Source organism: Zalophus californianus, chromosome 10, assembly GCF_009762305.2.
Source record: "Zalophus californianus isolate mZalCal1 chromosome 10, mZalCal1.pri.v2, whole genome shotgun sequence".
NCBI lineage: Eukaryota > Metazoa > Chordata > Mammalia > Carnivora > Otariidae > Zalophus > Zalophus californianus.
This window is the reverse complement of record NC_045604.1, coordinates 24,432,915-24,450,333: the sequence shown is the minus strand read 5'-3', so window position 1 is coordinate 24,450,333 and position 17,419 is coordinate 24,432,915. Positions and strand designations below refer to the sequence as shown.

General features: G+C 36.5%; 1 protein-coding gene across 3 annotated transcripts in view; it reads left to right on the top strand.

Annotated features, from left to right (window-relative positions):
• The first annotated feature begins 161 nt into the window (after positions 1-161).
• KCNT2 (potassium sodium-activated channel subfamily T member 2) overlaps positions 162-17,419 on the top strand; it is a 362,885-nt gene continuing 345,627 nt past the window's right edge. For all 3 annotated transcript variants that reach the window (XM_027613976.2, XM_027613975.2, XM_027613974.2), the window contains exon 1: positions 162-623. In XM_027613976.2, coding sequence (XP_027469777.1) covers positions 529-623 — 95 coding nt within the window. In that variant the 5' untranslated portion in view covers positions 162-528. The remainder of the gene's footprint in view (positions 624-17,419) is intronic.

The window sequence follows — 17,419 nt, the reverse complement described above, 5'->3', positions numbered from 1 at the left end:
CCCGCTCTGGGCTGTGCCGCGTGCACGCCCGCGCGGAGACCCGCTGCCGGGTTTGCCCTCGGAGGAGGCTCCTGGACCTGCCTTTTAGGAAAGTGCCTCCCCGGTGCGCGGCGCGCACGCCCCCTCCCCTCTTTCTAGGTACCGCGCGTGTTCGTTTTGTTTTTTTTTTTTTTTTTACGCGAAGTAACTTTTGCATTCCCGCCTCCCCCGAGTCCTGGGGACCAGAGGCGGTGCCGAGCCTGGGGGCGGTTCTTTGGCAGCGTAGATTCTTGTCAGAGCCAGACTTTTGCTCCTGGGCTCGGTTTGCATCATCCCCATCACACCCTCTGGAGAGAGGAGCCAGCCCCCTTTCAGCCTCAGCTTCCGGCACGGAGCCGACCCCTCCCTCTCCCAGGCCCCTTCCCCTTCCCCGTCCCTCTGTGGCCCCCCGCATCTTGTTAGTCCTCTCCCTCCACTCCGCAGCATTTTCTGTCTCTCTCCCTCCTCTCCTCCATTCGTCGTTTTATGTTTCCCACTCTTTGAGGAAGGATGGTTGATTTGGAGAGCGAAGTGCCCCCTCTGCCTCCCAGGTACAGGTTTCGGGATTTGCTGCTAGGGGACCAAGGATGGCAAAACGACGACAGGTGAGTGGTGCGGTGCAGTCTTGCTCTGGCAGTACAGCTGAAAATGAGACAGAGATGGGGAGGCTGAAGGGGGAAAAGGGGAGAAGAAAAAGGGAGCCTGAGACTGGGGGAGGGAGTGAGAGGGACTCTTTGACATGTCTCTCCATTTTGACTGTATAGAGCAATTGCCATAGACGAGGAGCTCTTCCTTTTCATTTTCTTATCCTTGCGAGGCATTTATTGCATTTATTGGGTACTTACCCTTTTTTCTATCTGCGCTTTCTTAGGGTGTGTATAAGGCTGCTAGAGAGGTACAATACATCCAAATAGCACGCAGTGTCAGTGCCATATAATTTTCATTTTTCCCCTTTAGGTGTCCCTCAAATTTGAAAATGTGTCCAAGTTGATTGAAAAAGCACATAGGAAACTTAAAATCTCTTGCACCTATTTACTTACTCCTTGTCAGTGTTGTCTTGTTAAGGTGTTCACCTGCTACTGGGAATTTTATTATGCTCTTTAAACATTTGGAGTTATAGATAGACAATTGGTTTAAATATGTAACAGGTAGTTAGGGAAAATGACCTTGTCAACTGAAAATACTCACTTTGAACTGGTAACTGTGACTGTGATTAGTAATTGTGTTTGTGTAGCATGACCCAACCTTTTTGCAGTTAATATATTTTTAACCTAACTAGTATATGTGTCACAAGATTAAAACTAAGTTTCAAAACTAGAATGCTTATTACTAGCAAAATATTGCTCATGTGTTTTATCTATAGCATCACTGCTTTGCCTAGTCGAACTTCTGAAATTCCTCTGGCTATCTGATTCATTATTTAAAAGGCACATTTTATGTTTCATTGAATTTAGTATTTTCTGGAATAGTCATTTCATGTATCACATGCCATATATTTTTGTTTTTAAATGATCTATGTATACTAACTAGGCTCTTAACTCAATTGAAATATTTCCTTTAAGTTCAGTTTGGTATTAATGTTCTATTTTAATTACATAAAATATCCATTATTGGTCCTATTCAAAAATCTCATCCCCATTCAGCTCTGGGCAATACTCTCCTTCTCTTCCTCACCATTTTAGCTCCAATACCAACTCCTGTGTCTACACACCGAGTATTTTATCTTGGGCATCAATTTTGGACTTCTTCTTTGGTCTCATATTAGTAATGTAAAGGGGTATGGATGTTTCTCAGAGGATAATATTTGAATGCAAACTCTTTTTTAAGGCAGAACACATATATTTGTTAAGAATTAAAGGAACAAATGCCAGTTTACCAGTATGCTTGGAAAGGAAGGTGTTCTGGGTGACTGAAGATAAAGAAATGAATATTTAAACAATTGCAAAGCTAGTTGACATTTAAATAAACTGTATTAGCCTGGTTAAATGGCTTATCAAATGCACCATCATGATTACAGGGATGAAATCTATATTTATTACTTCAGAACCTTAGGATCATTATGTAGAATAGGAATCCTCTCTCTACAAAGTGTGAGATGGACTGAATTCACAGAGGATATATTTTGGGCTTGGTGGTGATAATATTGTTTGTTTTTTAATATTGTATCCAAGATGTTAATTGTTCTTGAGGTTCTCTTCATTTTTCTAAGGATGCTGCAGTATATTTCAGTAATTAGGAATTTTGGTTAGTTGAATACTACCCAAGTAAGTCACTGCTATATTAAAAAAAGTTTTACACATTTAGTTAAAATATCTATTATAATAAAAGTTAATGCTAGCCCAAGTTTAACTTAAAATCTAGGCCATATTTACTATTAAAATGAGGTATTAAACATTAAAAATTATTCATCCATTTGACTGATTTTGTGGCTTCATGAGAACTTAATATTTAGTTTTGGTTGCATTTGTTGTCCTTCTTTGAAGACAAGATCCTTGGGTTAATAGTGATTCAGCCTTCAGTCCTTTGCTTATTTTCTCACTAGCTGGGTCTTCTTGGGCAAGTTATTTGACCGTTATGAAATTCAATAATCTTATTTTTGTAAGGTACAAAACTAACATTTAGTTGGCACTAAGCACTGGCTAATCTGTTAACTGTGTTAATGGTGTGTGTGTGTGTGTGTGTGTCTGTAAGGGCTTATGTGTGTATGTGTGTGTATTTTAGGAACTAGGAAACTAAGTTTCTGGGATTTATTAAATGCTTATCCTGATAATATATCTTATAAGTGCACAGATGACACTTGGGTTCTGTTCTTTGTGACTCAGATTCCTCAAGAAGCTCCTAAGTTCTTTCCATTTAATTTGTTTGAATTTGTAAGAATAATTTTGCAGCATCTAGCACAGTTTAGGTGCTCATTTAAATGATAGTTCCCTTCTTCATTTCTGATTAGCAGTTTTCAGTTCTTTTTAAATTTTTTCTTCAGAATTCTAAATTAATATGCAGTAACTAAAGTCATTTCTTTTGTCTTTATTGTGCTCACAAATTCCTCTTTGCAACTGAGCCTGAGTAGCCTTCTTATTCGACTCAGTTATCGTGGACTCAATTCCTACGGAGTTGAAGAGAAAGCATTCTTTCATAGAAGAATAGGTAGATGGTTTATACCACCAGATACATTTAGTGCTTTGTCTGTATTCTCTAGGCTGTTTTCTATAAATATTCTCTGCCTGAAGTTTTTTGTTTTTTGTTTTGTCACCTCCCGCCCCTTCCCACCACCCCAGTCTCAGGGGCTCCCCAGGTCTTGGAGAGCAAGCCGAAAGTGCCACCGAGTACATGAGTAAATAAGGAATTGTTAGAGAAATACCTTAGCTTTCTAACTCCTTGGTTGGGATAATTCTGAAACATGTTGCCCACAGTTGTAATTGGTTTGATTTTACAAGTTTTATTGACTTTCTCCCCCCCTCCCCCTACTGGTATTTTCTCGGATCAGTTCCCAAATAAACTACTTATGCTCCAATCCTTATCTCAAGGTATGCTTCTGGGGGAATCTGAACCAAGATTAGATATCTTCTCCATCTAGAGTCACATCTTAGAAATGATGGAGGAATCAGCTGATGGGAAAGTACATACTTTCTACCTTGCTCTTCATGTTAAGAATTTTAAATTCAGGGACACCTGGGTGGCTCAGTTGGTTAAGCATCTGCCTTCGGCTCAGGTCATGATCCCAATATCCTGGGATCAAGTCCCACATTGGGCTCTTTGCTCAGTGGAGAGCCTGCTTCTCCCTCTTGCCCTCCCCCACTTGTGCTCTCTCTCTCTCTCTCTTGCTGACAAATAAATAGAATCTTTAGTAAAATAAAGTAAAATAAATAAATAATTTTAAATTAAATCTTAATATGGCATGATTGCCTGGCATGTGAAAATGAGTAAAGCATATGTGTGAAGGAGTGTGGAGAAAGAGAGAATTTTGGTCTCTACGCCATAGATTTTCTGTGAACTAACCTTGAATAGTTCACTTACATTTATACTGTATCACCTTTTAATAGGGAAACACACATGCTTAAGTGCATATGTAATGTACATGTGACACATGTATGTATAGACTTTGTGTGTATGTATATGTGTCAATGTCATCTTTATATAATTCCCTCTCCCTGATTTGCATTCTGATAACCTTTTCTGAGTAGGACGTAAAGGAACAGAGTTAGACATAGCATCGCAGAGAACTGCACATTTAGCACATGAATAACATTAGTTCTCTGAGGCCATGAACTAACCGAGAGTTGCTAAATGAGAACACTGCTAATGCCTAGAGATGTCTGTTGCACATATGACTCACATTTATTTCTTTGGCATCCTGAGTAAAACACAAAAATCTAATTCAAGTGGCTCATGAAATATTTCTTAATGGTCATTTATCCATTCAGCTAATATTTGACTACATGCTGCATCTCAGGGCCTTATTAAGTTAGGTTTTAAGAAGAATATAAGGAGGAATGTGAAGCAGTGCTTGGTCAGGAGGTGTTCACAGATAAGATTAGAGATAAGCTCCTCTCCTGAATATTGACAGTATTGTTGATGTTTTTGCAGAATTTCAATTTTAAGACTGTCAAGAAGATCATACACCCTTTGTAGATAGGATAGTCAGTATTACTTGAAAATAAAGTAGCTGAAGTCTCTATGTTAGAGATGGCTCAAAGTATTCTATATATTTTGAATCTATTATTTAGGATACTTAGTATCTTCAAAGCTCCTCTATGATTAAAACTAATATGACTAGAGACTAAATTTAACTGGTTTATATGGAAGCCGTTCCGTAATATGTAGAATTGTTGCAGCGTTCACATCTATTATTTTCTGTTTTAATATTTCTATGATTCATAAAACAATGAAGATTTAGGATGTTCTCTTGCAGTTAAGTGTTGGTAAATTTCAAGTTTTAAATACCTTAAAACAGTTAGAACAAACCCTTCTCATCCTCATCATGACTTAGTAGTTTTAAAGTTTGGAACACAATGCACTTGATGTGGATAAATTGTCATGACTGTTGATAACTTCCTGTTAGTGGACAATTCTCAATTGCAGTCATACAGGAGTAGGGCTTTTATTTAGTTAACACCATTCAGTTTTCAAATATCCGGTCAGTTGTTTCAACTGCATAACTTTAAGTGTTATCTTTCATTTATTCTATTTCATAGAATTTATTTTTAAAGTTTACACGATTTACCCACTCTCATATTTATATCCACTTTCTGTATATACTTATGTGTCAGTAATACCTCTTCTGTGAGTATTACACTCGTAAGTTTTCGGACTACTCTTACATATAGTCAGTCTTGAATAAGGAAGGTTGGAATGTCAAAATTTCATTTTCTGCATAAGTTGTGTGACATTTTAAGGAGATTAAACTTTCTTTTTTTCTTTTCTTTTTTTTTTTTTTTGAAGAGAGGGAGGGGTACTCTGACAGAGGAAAAGGGAGAGAGAGAATCTTACGCGGGCATGGAGCCTCATGTGGGGCTCGATCTTATGATCCTGAGATCATGACCTGAGCTGAAATCAAGAGTCAGATGCTTAACTGACTGACCCACCCAGGTGCCCCAAGGCGATTAAACTTTCTACTAAATAGTTTCTCCATGTGGCAGCTTCAAGTTAGTCTTGAGGATGGGTGCAAAAACGTACTTCTTTATGGATGACAAAGAAAATGATTTCAGCTAACTTGTTTTACCAAAATTATTAACACACTTTTCCCCTTCTCTGTTAGTAACGTAACTCAACTTCTGCAAAAATACATTTGAAAGGTAGTATAGGAAATAATACAAATGAAGGCTAAATACTTAGAGCTTTCATCTTCATTATTAGTACAAAATAAAAATTAAACTAACAATATATTTAGTCATAATGTGTACCTGTAGCTTAGGCCATGTTTTTATTTTCTTATTATTAATAGTGGATGTGGTATTTTTATTGGCTTTTCCAAATCATGTTCTTATTTATTAAAATGTTTTACAGTTCATGAATCGCTTTGTCATTGGTGGATCATCTGTTTTTATCAGCATACTTATGTATTGCCAATGTTGTCTTATGCACCATCCTTGTCTAACTTACTTTTAGAAAATGAAGCAAAAAGAAATACTTTTTCAGTGAAATCTAATCAGTTGCTTTATATATTTATACTATTTATAGTTGAAATTAAGTTAGCTTGACCTCTTGTGAGCAATTTTATTTATTTTTTTTAAAGTTTATTTATTTAAGTAATCTCTATACCTGACATGGGGCTCAAACTCATGACCCCCAGATCAAGAGTTGCATGCTCTTCCCACTGAGCCATCCAGACATCCCATGTGAGCAATATTTAATACATTCGATCAAGATGTTTTTAAACTATTGCTTTTATGAGTTTTAAATTGTTAATTAAAATTAATCAAAGTAGTAATGATCCAGAAAGACCATTACTTTTAGTTGTTGACAGTCCTTGACTCAATATGGGTTTTTATTCTTATTTTTAAAAATATTTTATTTAGTATTTTGAGAGAGAGAGAGAGAGAGAAAGAATGCACAAGCAGGGGAAGTGGCAGGCAGAGGGAGAGGGAGAAGCAGGCTCCCTGCTCAGCAGGGAGCCCATCGAGGGACTCGGTTCCAGAACCCTGGGATCATGACCTGAGCTGAAGGCAGATGCTTAACGGACTGAGCCACCCAGGCCGCCCCTATTTTATTTCTTTAATGGATCGTGAAAAACATAATTCCTTTCAGAAGATCTTGATCATCAGATAGCAATAAAGTTGCAATGTAAGAGAAAGTCACTTGGAGCACAGAGTGAGAAGACAAGGTGCATCTAGAGCACTGATAACATCTCATCCTCAGGACAAATTCAGAAGTGGTTGTGTGGAGGTGTAGAAAGTGACATGTAAGTGAATGTAATGCCCAGGTAGAGTAGATATGGATAAGCAGGGCTAGAAGTATCTGATTTACATATATCTCTTACAGCAGAGTGACCATGTGCTTGCTTGCAGCAGATAAATAAAAACCCTGGCTCCGTGAAGGCAAAGAAAGTGCTGTGAAAATGGCATTGGGTTCTTTGCATCTGATCATCTGGAAGCATAAGAGTAGATTAGAAATTTCTGACCTTGATTCCTCAGTAACTAGATATAACTATAACAAGCAGACTCTTAAAGAGAATCTAAGATGTAGTATAATTTCAAGGGAAAAAAAAATCATTTATGTAAACTAATTCAGTGCACCAGTGGTATTAGATTTATTTGTCTCCTTTGCCTGGGAAGTAGAGATGGGTTTGGAGCTGGGGATGAATCAGAGGCTGTAAAAGCCCTGGTTGCCTGAAAGGAATAGGGGGGAAATGCTCCTGGGTATGGGGGAAAAGCGGATCCTCAAAAGAGGGGGACGGGGGACAGTGAGATTGCTTTCCACAATTTTCTCTTGGATGGCGATCATATTTATCTTTATCTTTTTCTGACAAATAGAAGCAGTAAAGGTAAACAGAAATAGAAACCCTGACTGTCAAGCCTGGCTGGTCTGTAGGGGACTGTGGCTGGCAGCGAGTCCCTCACTCTTTGACCCTTTCCTGTTTCCAGTTTTTCCTGGGCTTCCCTTTGGAACTGTGCTTTGGTAATGTGCACTCCTGCAATTATGGCATGGCTTTAAAGAGTGAACATCATGCCCTCTGTATGTGCATTCCTTGAACTCAGAGCTGTGTTACTTCCAATTTTCACAGTATGTAAATATGTATAAGAAATGGATTTTGCATACAAAGCCAAAAAACAGTGAATCTAAGAAATAAAGGACTGCTTGTTCTTGGCTTTCTTGCACTGGACTTTGCACAGAATCATAAAGATGAATTGTTATTACAGGGGCATACTTAGCCCATCTTGTAAATCACTGTGTGAATAGGGATAAAAGAGGATTAACACATTTCAACCTCATTTGACTCCCTGTGGGAAAACTTGTAGATTGTCCACACATTGCAAACAACCAGTTATTAACAACAAGGACCAGATGTGTGTTTAATAATGGACAGCCTGCTTGTCTCGGGCCTGTCAAAAACTGAAATACCACTCGATCCCCTAGGAATCAGATAGGGTGATCAGTAAGCTGCACAAGTACCAGTGAGGAGTGATGGCAATGACTTTAGTCACCACCATAATATGCGATGATGATTTTGGCAAATTATAAATGGAAGCTTTCAGAATTTTGTTTCTTTTTCTTGCCTATCTCTCCACAAGGGTTCATGTGCCATTTCACCTATTTCTGCTGGGAATACAGATCTAGTGAAAATGGGTGATACTGCATTAGTACTTATAAAGGCAGGGAACATTTATCAAGATCTGAATGTATGCCATGCATTGTTCTAAGCGTATTACATGTATTATTTCATTTAATTTTCACACCAGCTCTGAGGAATTGTTATCTTCCCCTTTTTATAATGAATTATCTGAGCTACAGAAATACATAGCTTGTTCCAAGTTACATAATCACAAGAGGTGGAACCTGAAACTAATTTTAATGCCCATCAACTATGTTTATAATGTAAACAAATGTGATTTAATGCTACTAAATAACAGGACAAAATGTAAACAAATGTAAATGCTTTTAAAGGCAGAAAAAATCATGTAGCATCTATATCTCTCTGGGCCCATATTACAATAATTAATTCAAAAGAAAAGCTATGGAATTTTCAAAGTTGGTAATATTTTCTGTGAGGAAAAAGGTTTTTTTTTTCTTTAAATATAAATCATTGTTCTTTTGACAGTCTGGAGAGAGTGGATTAAAATAGGAAATTAGTAAAACAACTAAAACAGATTTTATTTGTTTGTTTGTTTAAATAAAACCAGAATGTAGATGAATCAAAAAGGCATCATATAAGATCATGTAATTAACTTACCAATACTCTTAAAGTATTCGCTTAGGAAGCGTTGTCTAAGGTCATCCATTTCCCATAGTCTTTGCTACTTTAGTTAATCTATAATTATCTTTCTTTAGATATGGCTAGGTGTTTTGTTTGTTTTTTTTTATGTTCTTTGGTAGAACTTTGGAGTTTCCTACTTACACTTCTACTCTGTAAGGTGTTTGTATCTGGGTGAAATTAATTTTTCTCAACCACTCTACTGGTGTTAATGAAAACTCTCTTGTAGAGATGCTATGAGGTTTAAATGGGGTAATGTGAAATTATTGACTGCTTAACACTTAGCCCTACCTATTAGTTTCAACTATTCCAAAGAAAATTTGCAATGGTTCATATAAATACATGCAGTAGCTTAAAATAAATAGAAAATACAGCAGAGAGAAAAGATAATAAGGGGAAAAATCCAAATCAGGTGTAGAGTTGGAACACAATGTGAATTCTGTGAGTGCCTATATAGTTCCTGGAGACGGGCCACAAAATTAGCCAGAGCACAGAAGACATGATCAGTTGCATAAGATGAGACGTAAACTAGTAATTCAGGAGAAATGCAGCTTTCCTTGGTGCTCAGATTGAAAGGACATCGCTCCCGTGGATCTTCAGTTACTGTATAGTATCCTCATTCACTTTCCTATCATAAAAGAATAGCAAGTTTCATAAGACTTTTGTAACATCCTCACTGCCAGGTACTGATATAACTAGAAAGAATTATTCAATTGAAGTAGATTTTCAGGATACTTATAAATGTATTTCAGTTATATTTTGTAGGACAAAAAAGGGAACACTTGAGATTACTGATGGATTATGAGCCTTTCATGTATCTTCTTTAAAAACTTTTTTTAATAGTCTGTGCTACTCAAAGCAATCTATAGATTCAGTGCACTCCCTATCAAAATACCAATAGTGTTTTTCACAGAACTAGAACCAGTAATCCTAAAATTTAAATGAAACCACAAAAGACCTCGCATAACAAAAGCTGGAGGTATCACAATCCCAGATTTCAAGCCATACTACAAAGCTATAGTAATCAAAACAGTATGATACTGTCACAAAAATAAACACACGGATCAATGGAATAGGATAGAGGGCCCAGAAATAAACTCACATGTATGTGGTCAGTTAATCTACTATGGAGGAGGCAAAGATATACAACAGGGAAAAGACAGTCTCTTCAGTAAATGTTGGGAAAACCAGACAGCTACATGCAAAAGAATGAAACTGGGCCACTGTCTTACACCATACACAATAATAAACTAAAAATGGTTGGAAGACCTAAATGTAAGACGTGAAACCATAAAACCCCTAAAAAATAAGGCAGTAATCACTTGGACATTGGCCTTAGCAACATTTTTCTGAATATGTCTCCTAAGGCAAGGGAAAAAAAAAAAAAGCAAAAATAGACTACATCAAACTGAAAAGCTTTTGCACAGTGAAGGAAACCATCAACAAGATGAAAAGGCAGCCTACTGAACGAGAGAAGATATTTGCAAATGGTATATCCAATAAGGAGTTGATATCCAAAATATATAAAGAACTCATACAAGTCAATACCAAAGAAACCGAAATAATCCAATTAAAAATGGGCAGAGGACCTGCATAGACATTTTTTCCAAAGAAAACATGCAGATGGCCAACAGACACATGAAAAGATGCTCAACATCACTCATCACTGGGAAAATGCAAATCAAAACCACAGTGAGATACCACCTCACATCAGTCAGAATGAATAGTATCAAAATGACAAATAACAAATTTGGCGAGGATGTGGAGAAAGGGGAACCCTCGAGTACTGTTGGTGGGAATGTAAATTGGGGCAGCCACTGTGTTAAACAGTATGGAGGTTCCTCAAAAAATTAGAAATACTTTATAATCCAGTAATTCCACTACTGGATATTTGCCCAAAGAAAAACGAAACACTAATTGGAAAAGATATATGCACCCCTATGTTTATTGCAGCATCATTTACAATAGCCAAGATATAGAAGCAACCTAAGTGTCCATCAGTAGATAAATGGATAAAGATTTACATACACACCACACCCACCCACCCACCCACACACACACTCACAAAGACTCACACACTGTAATATTACTTAGTCATAAAAAAGAATGAAATCTTGCCATTTGTGACAACATGAATGGACCTACAGGGTATTAATGCTAAGTGAAATAAGTCAAAGACAAATACCATATGATTTCACTTATATGTGGCATCTAAAAACCCAAACAAACAAATGGACAAACAAAAACAGAAACAGACTCATAAATAACAGAGGGCAACCTGGTTTTTGCTTCAGGGGATTGGGTGGGCAGGTGAAATAGGTGAAGGGGATTAGGAGGTATAAACTTCCAGTTATAAAATTAAATCACAGGGATGAAAAGTAGAGCATATGGAATATAATCAATAATACTCTAATAATGTTGTATGGTGATAGATGGTAACTACACTTATGATGAGCATTGCATAACATATAAAATTGATGAATCACTATCTTGTACACCTGAAACTAATATGACGTTGTACATCAACTAAATTTCAATTAAAAGATTCACATAAAGGAAATGGGGAGAGCATCAAAACCAAACTTGGCCTATTTCATGATAGTTTTAAAAACATGAATGCATTCACAAAACTAAATTTGGTTAACTAAAAAAAAAAAAACCCAAAACTTAAAATATATAAATGACTTTGATTAATAATTAAGAAAAACAAAGAGTTATATTCTTCATTGCACAGCTGAGGTGTAAACATTGTCAGTAGAGGCTAGAGTGGGCGTTGCTTATGGAGAGTGTACAAGTATTCTACCCAAAACACAAGACTGAATTGTGGTCATTCTCACCTCCTCACATTGGATTAATTCATTTATTTTCTTTTTGGACAAATGGCTAAAGTAAATATCATAGAATTTAACATTCCACTAAGACTTTGAAGTATCCTGAATTTATTTATGTAGCTCTATATATTTCTATATACATACATAGTGATTTATGTTAAGGACATAATTATATAGCAGACTTCTGGTGGTTGAGTAATTGATAAAAGTAACCCCCAACTACAATATTTTTCAACATATCTCTCACCACCAATGTCACTGTAGTCTCCCTGATTTCTCTATTTTAAAACTTTGCAGTGGTTTTGTGTTATTTTTTAGCTTGCTTCCTAAGTTCTTGCTTCCTAAGATGTATTCTTTTTTGATAGGATTTCACTCCTTTTTATTTAAATGAATAGAACACTTAACAGCATGCTTCATGGTTCCAAGTCTGTTCTATGCACCCCATCTCTAATAATCTCCCATCGCCAACTCAATCTTCATTTAATTCTTGCAACTTCATCATAATCTTCTTGAACGTGATTTTAACATGTATTCACGTTTTAAAAACCTACGCTATGTCGCTGATGCTTATTATATGAAATTTAAGCCACCGAGTTCAGTATTCAGTGATCTTCATTAACTGATTCCTTGATTAATTCTTCCTAAACTGTTTTTTGAAATTTAATCACCGTAGTTATTCACAGAAATCATCCCTCACCTCACATGCTGATAGGCACTGCTCTTTGCTCGTATCATTGGATGAATTTAGGTTGTCTTGCATCTCTAACTGTCCATGTCATCCCCTTTTTCATGAGTGGACTCCCAGCTAGACAGAGAGCCAGAGTTACTAAAGACATTTTCCAAATCAGGCTATTTAATATAGTTTACTTATTTTTATGTTGTTTTGCAATTACTCTCATGTTATTTTATGTATAACATGTAACCTTCTAGGGAAAAAGCCATGTCTTCAATTCATTTTGGACCCTCTTATTTATTTAACAGAAGCGGTTTACACAAAGACTTCCAGGATTTCAGTTCTGTAATATAAGGAAGGCCCTTTTTTTTTTCTAATCTATTTTTTTTATTATTATGTTATGTTAATCACCATACATTACATCATTAGTTTTTGATGTAGTGTTCCATGATTCATTGTTTGTGCATGACACCCAGTGCTCCACGCAGAACATGCCCTCTTTAATACCCATCACCAGGCTAACCCATCTCCCCACCCCGCTCCCCTCTGGAACCCTCAGTTTGTTTCTCAGAGTCCATCGTGTCTCATGGTTCCTCTCCCCCTCCGATTCCCCCCCCCTTCATTCTTCCCCTCCTGCTATCTTCTTCTTCTTCTTTTTTTTTTTTAACATATAATGTATTATTTGTTTCAGAGGTACAGCTCTGTGATCTGTGATTCATCAGTCTTACACAATTCACAGTGCTCACCATAGCACATACCCTCCCCAGTGTCTATCACCCAGACGCCCCATCTCCCACCCCCCCCACCACTTTTAAAGGAAAAAAAGGTTACAGCTGTGAATATATATGTGCACTATTTATATACATATATACCTTATTATAGTAAAAATAGAGGTCATTTAAATTTGAGATTATTTTTCCTCATGGAAAACAGCTTTTTTTAAAGCTCATTCTAAAACCAGGTATGGTAGTTTAAATCATTTGACTTGAAATGCCTTTCCCACATCTAGTTTGATATTCACAAGGAGCTTTCCTTTGGAAATGGCAAAGCAGAATGTGCTTCAGTCCATAATTCATACGGTGACAGTTCAAATGACTGTTAAAGTGAATTCTGAAATTTGCATTGGGAGCAGCTCAGTGAAAGCCATCAATCTGCTCGACAGCCAGTGGTGCTATCGTCCAAGCGGCTTATGGAGGTGTGAAAGATCAACTTCATCTCATGCTCGCTAAGGTAGTGGTAGCAATACTTACATAATTGGAGTGAACAGAAGAGGATTGTTTTTTTGTCTTAAATCTTGTAAAATACTTTTTCTTATTGAAGAAGAGTGCTGACAATAGTTTACTGTGTGTTTAATTTTGCAATGTTAATATGACTAGAATGATTTTCTTGAGGGATAAAAACCTATGTGAAATGTATCAGTCATAGTTATCTAAACATGTTCCGAGTCTTTGAGTAGAAGGCACATTATTCTAAAACATGTATATTCCTATTATTATTCTCACATTATTCTAAAACATATATATTCCTATTGATATTCTGTTTCCTAAGTCAGATCATTACCTATTTGTAATAGTGGAATGACCACTTTTGACTTAACTTCATTCCATTTCAGTACTCCATTACAGTACTAGAAAGAGGTTTGTCATGTATCTCTTTATACTTGCAGCTTTACTACCACATGGAAGGTAGGAGAGAGACAAATTCTAATCACTTACGGAATTATGTAACTAAATGTTTGCTTAAAAAAAGACTAATTAAAATGTTCATTATAAAATTGTTCTGACTTGCTGATTCTATTCCCTCTGCAAGATGTTCCAAGTAATGTCTCCTTTTAGTAAACTCACATAATGAAGTAAGGGGAAGCTCCTCTGTGCCTCCCAAATTATGTTCTAATTGAACTTACTCTGCTACCATTGAGGTGTGATGATGTATGAGAAGTACTTGAATGATGTGATCCCACACTCAAACTATCCTTGAACTTGTGTTGTATTGGAGAGATAAGCCATACAAGATAACTACTATATAAATTAGAACATGGTACAAGGGATGGTACTATGGGAGTATTGGAAAAGCTTCTTGGAAAGTTCTAGGGAGAAAGCAAATTTTATATATTAGGATTCATTTATTGGAAATAAAGTAGTAATGGCTAATGGACCTTCCACAGGGCATATTCTAAGAAAACACCCAATAAGCAGACTAAATTGGAAACAATATAGGACAATAAGGATTAATAATGGATATTAATAGTTTTAGGGGAAGACTGTAGGAGACTTATATTGGCAAGTGAAAGAGTGATTTTTTTTTTTTTTTTTGTAGACTGGGGAATTGTTGAAAGGTTTTGAATAAGGAGCTGGCATGGTCAAAGTTGTAGCTTCAGTGGAATTATTCTTTTGGAACTATGTGGAAGGGTTTGGAAGAAAAAAGTGGAGAGAGTAAGCTACTTTAGTAGGCTAAAAGAGGTAGAACAGGGAGATGAGGATGGCCAAGAAAATACAACAGAAAACTTGGGAAGTATCATCAACAAATTTGAGAATGGATTAGTTTGAAGGATATCCATGTTTTGAAATGAGAGGAAATGTGAAAAATTTGCTTGCCATGTTCATTCAATGCAGCTTGATATTCTTTATTTGGATTATAAATTCTAGGAGGCAATACTTCTTGTATGTAGTATCTAATTATGCCTTACAAAATGTCCAAGAAGGGTGCAATTTAGTATGCTCACTTCCGTTGATCAAATGTAATTCAATCCAACAAACAATAGTTAAGTCCTGACCATGAGTTGTGTTATGTGCTAATATCTCTGAAAAGAATCAGATATTCCCAGCCTTTCATTTATCTCAGAAAGGGAAGAAGGACAATTAAACAAGTAGTTATTATATAGCATACTATATAAAAATGATATAAGTATGAACAAATTATGAAACTACCACAGAGGAAAACAATTATGTGATGGTATTGTTTACCATAATATGTACACATAAAAACTACTATATTGTATTTTGACCTTTTAAAATTTATTGTTTTTGTATTCTTCATAACATGAGTGGAAAGGTAAAGCAATCCCATGTGCACTTTATAGGTAGAAACTCAACTACAAAGACCTTAAGTGCCTTTCACAAATAGAAGAAATTCTCTATTGATTCTTTTAGTTGCAAATTATAGAAAAGCACTCTAAGATAAGCTCAGTAATTAATACACTCAACAAAACAAGAATTCTGGAACCAGAGTAGTTTCAGGGTTTACTTTGGAGCCCAGGATATTTCCATTTTCCCCTTGGCATCCCTTGACAGGTATTATTTATCTATTTCTGACACTGGTCTCCCTTGGTCCCTGAATGGCTGTTCTAGTTCCAGGTTTGGCATATAATGACAAAGTCCAGAAGTGGAGAAAAGCATTATCCTGTCCTTGTCTTATGCCCTTATTTAAAGTGAAAAAATTCTTGCCAGAGGCATCCTGACAGATTTACTCTCATGTGCTATTGAATAGAATTGGTTTTGTGCCATGCTCAAATGAAACCATGATAAGGGTAATAAGACCACGGTGGATAGCTTAGAACAGTTTCTTTCAACCTCTGGGACTGGAGATGAACTCATTCTCCTTGAAATAACTTTGCCACTTTGAGATATATGAATAAGATCAGATTTGTTTTTGGAAGAAGTCTGTGTGTGCGTGCGTGTGTGTGTATGTGTGTGTGTATGTGTGTGTTGTGGGTAGGTGAGGAGGGATGCAGAGTGGGCAAAAGATGATGGCTATCATGAGATAGGGAACTCATAGTTCCAATTCCGAGTATAATTTTAACTTAAAGTATACTTTTTAAACGATTTGATTGTTCTCCTTCACTTCTGAGCAGCTCTCAAAGGAAATTATAATTCCGGCAGGTATCCTAAGTCTCTTGATAAGCAGAATGGCTCAACATGTGAGTGTTCTTAAATTCCCTTATGGAAATCATAATGTTAATAAACACTACATCAGCTTGTAACTGGGTCCTTTGGAAAATTGTGTGTCACTCTAAATTGCCCCTGTAGCATGTTGATTAATGAGTCTAGAGAATGCAAATCTTAACAAAATCAGCATTTAATTATATATGTGTTGAGGAAGTTTTGGTATTTTCAGTGCTGGGTATTATATATATGCTGTAGCTGAGGTGAAATCTTACTGGCAAGTAACCTTAAAATATTAATTTAGAAGCAGCAATTTTGTTTTACCTAAAATTTTCAAGTAGACCAACCATAAGGGTTATGAGTAATGGCACACTTGCCCACATCAGCCCCCTAACTGAAAAGTCATTCTTCACCTGGAAGAGCATATCCCACATTATCAGAAGATCATGGAAGAAGATACTGAAGGTCCTGCCAGGTTAAGGGAATAGCAGGAGGGCCAGGCTCCAGAAGAGGAGGTGGACTATGGGCTTGGGCCATCTTCTAAAACCTAGCCTGCATCTCAATGACTATGGCACTATATCTCTTTCTTGTAATCAGTCATCTGACAATTCTAATTTGTCCTGCTCATTAATAAATATATTATCTGGCAGTAACAGGCATTTGTTGATGACTTATGGCAGACTGTAGGATTTTCATATAACCCTCCCTCCCCTCTCCTGATATCCTTTTATGTTTTTGCTGATTTGGCATATTTAAAATTGATTATGTGAAAGGCCATAACTAATTAAGTGTGGGGAGGGGTAAAGCTGGACAAGTAACATATACTTAGCTTTATTCCTTTTAATTTCTACTTTAACATTTTGGTGACTTCCCTAAGTCTAGAGGGCAATACTGTTTTTAAAACAACAATGGCTATAAAAATGTGTTATCTGGGATTGAAATGAGGAAGGCAGAAAGAAAGTCAGGGTTATTTTATTAAAAAAATAGCTTTTTTAAAAGATTTTATTTATTTATTCATGAGAGACAGAGAAAGAGAGAGAGAGAGAGGCAGAGGGAGAAGCAGGCTTCCTGCAGAACAGGGAGCCCGATGCGGGGCTCGATCCCAGGA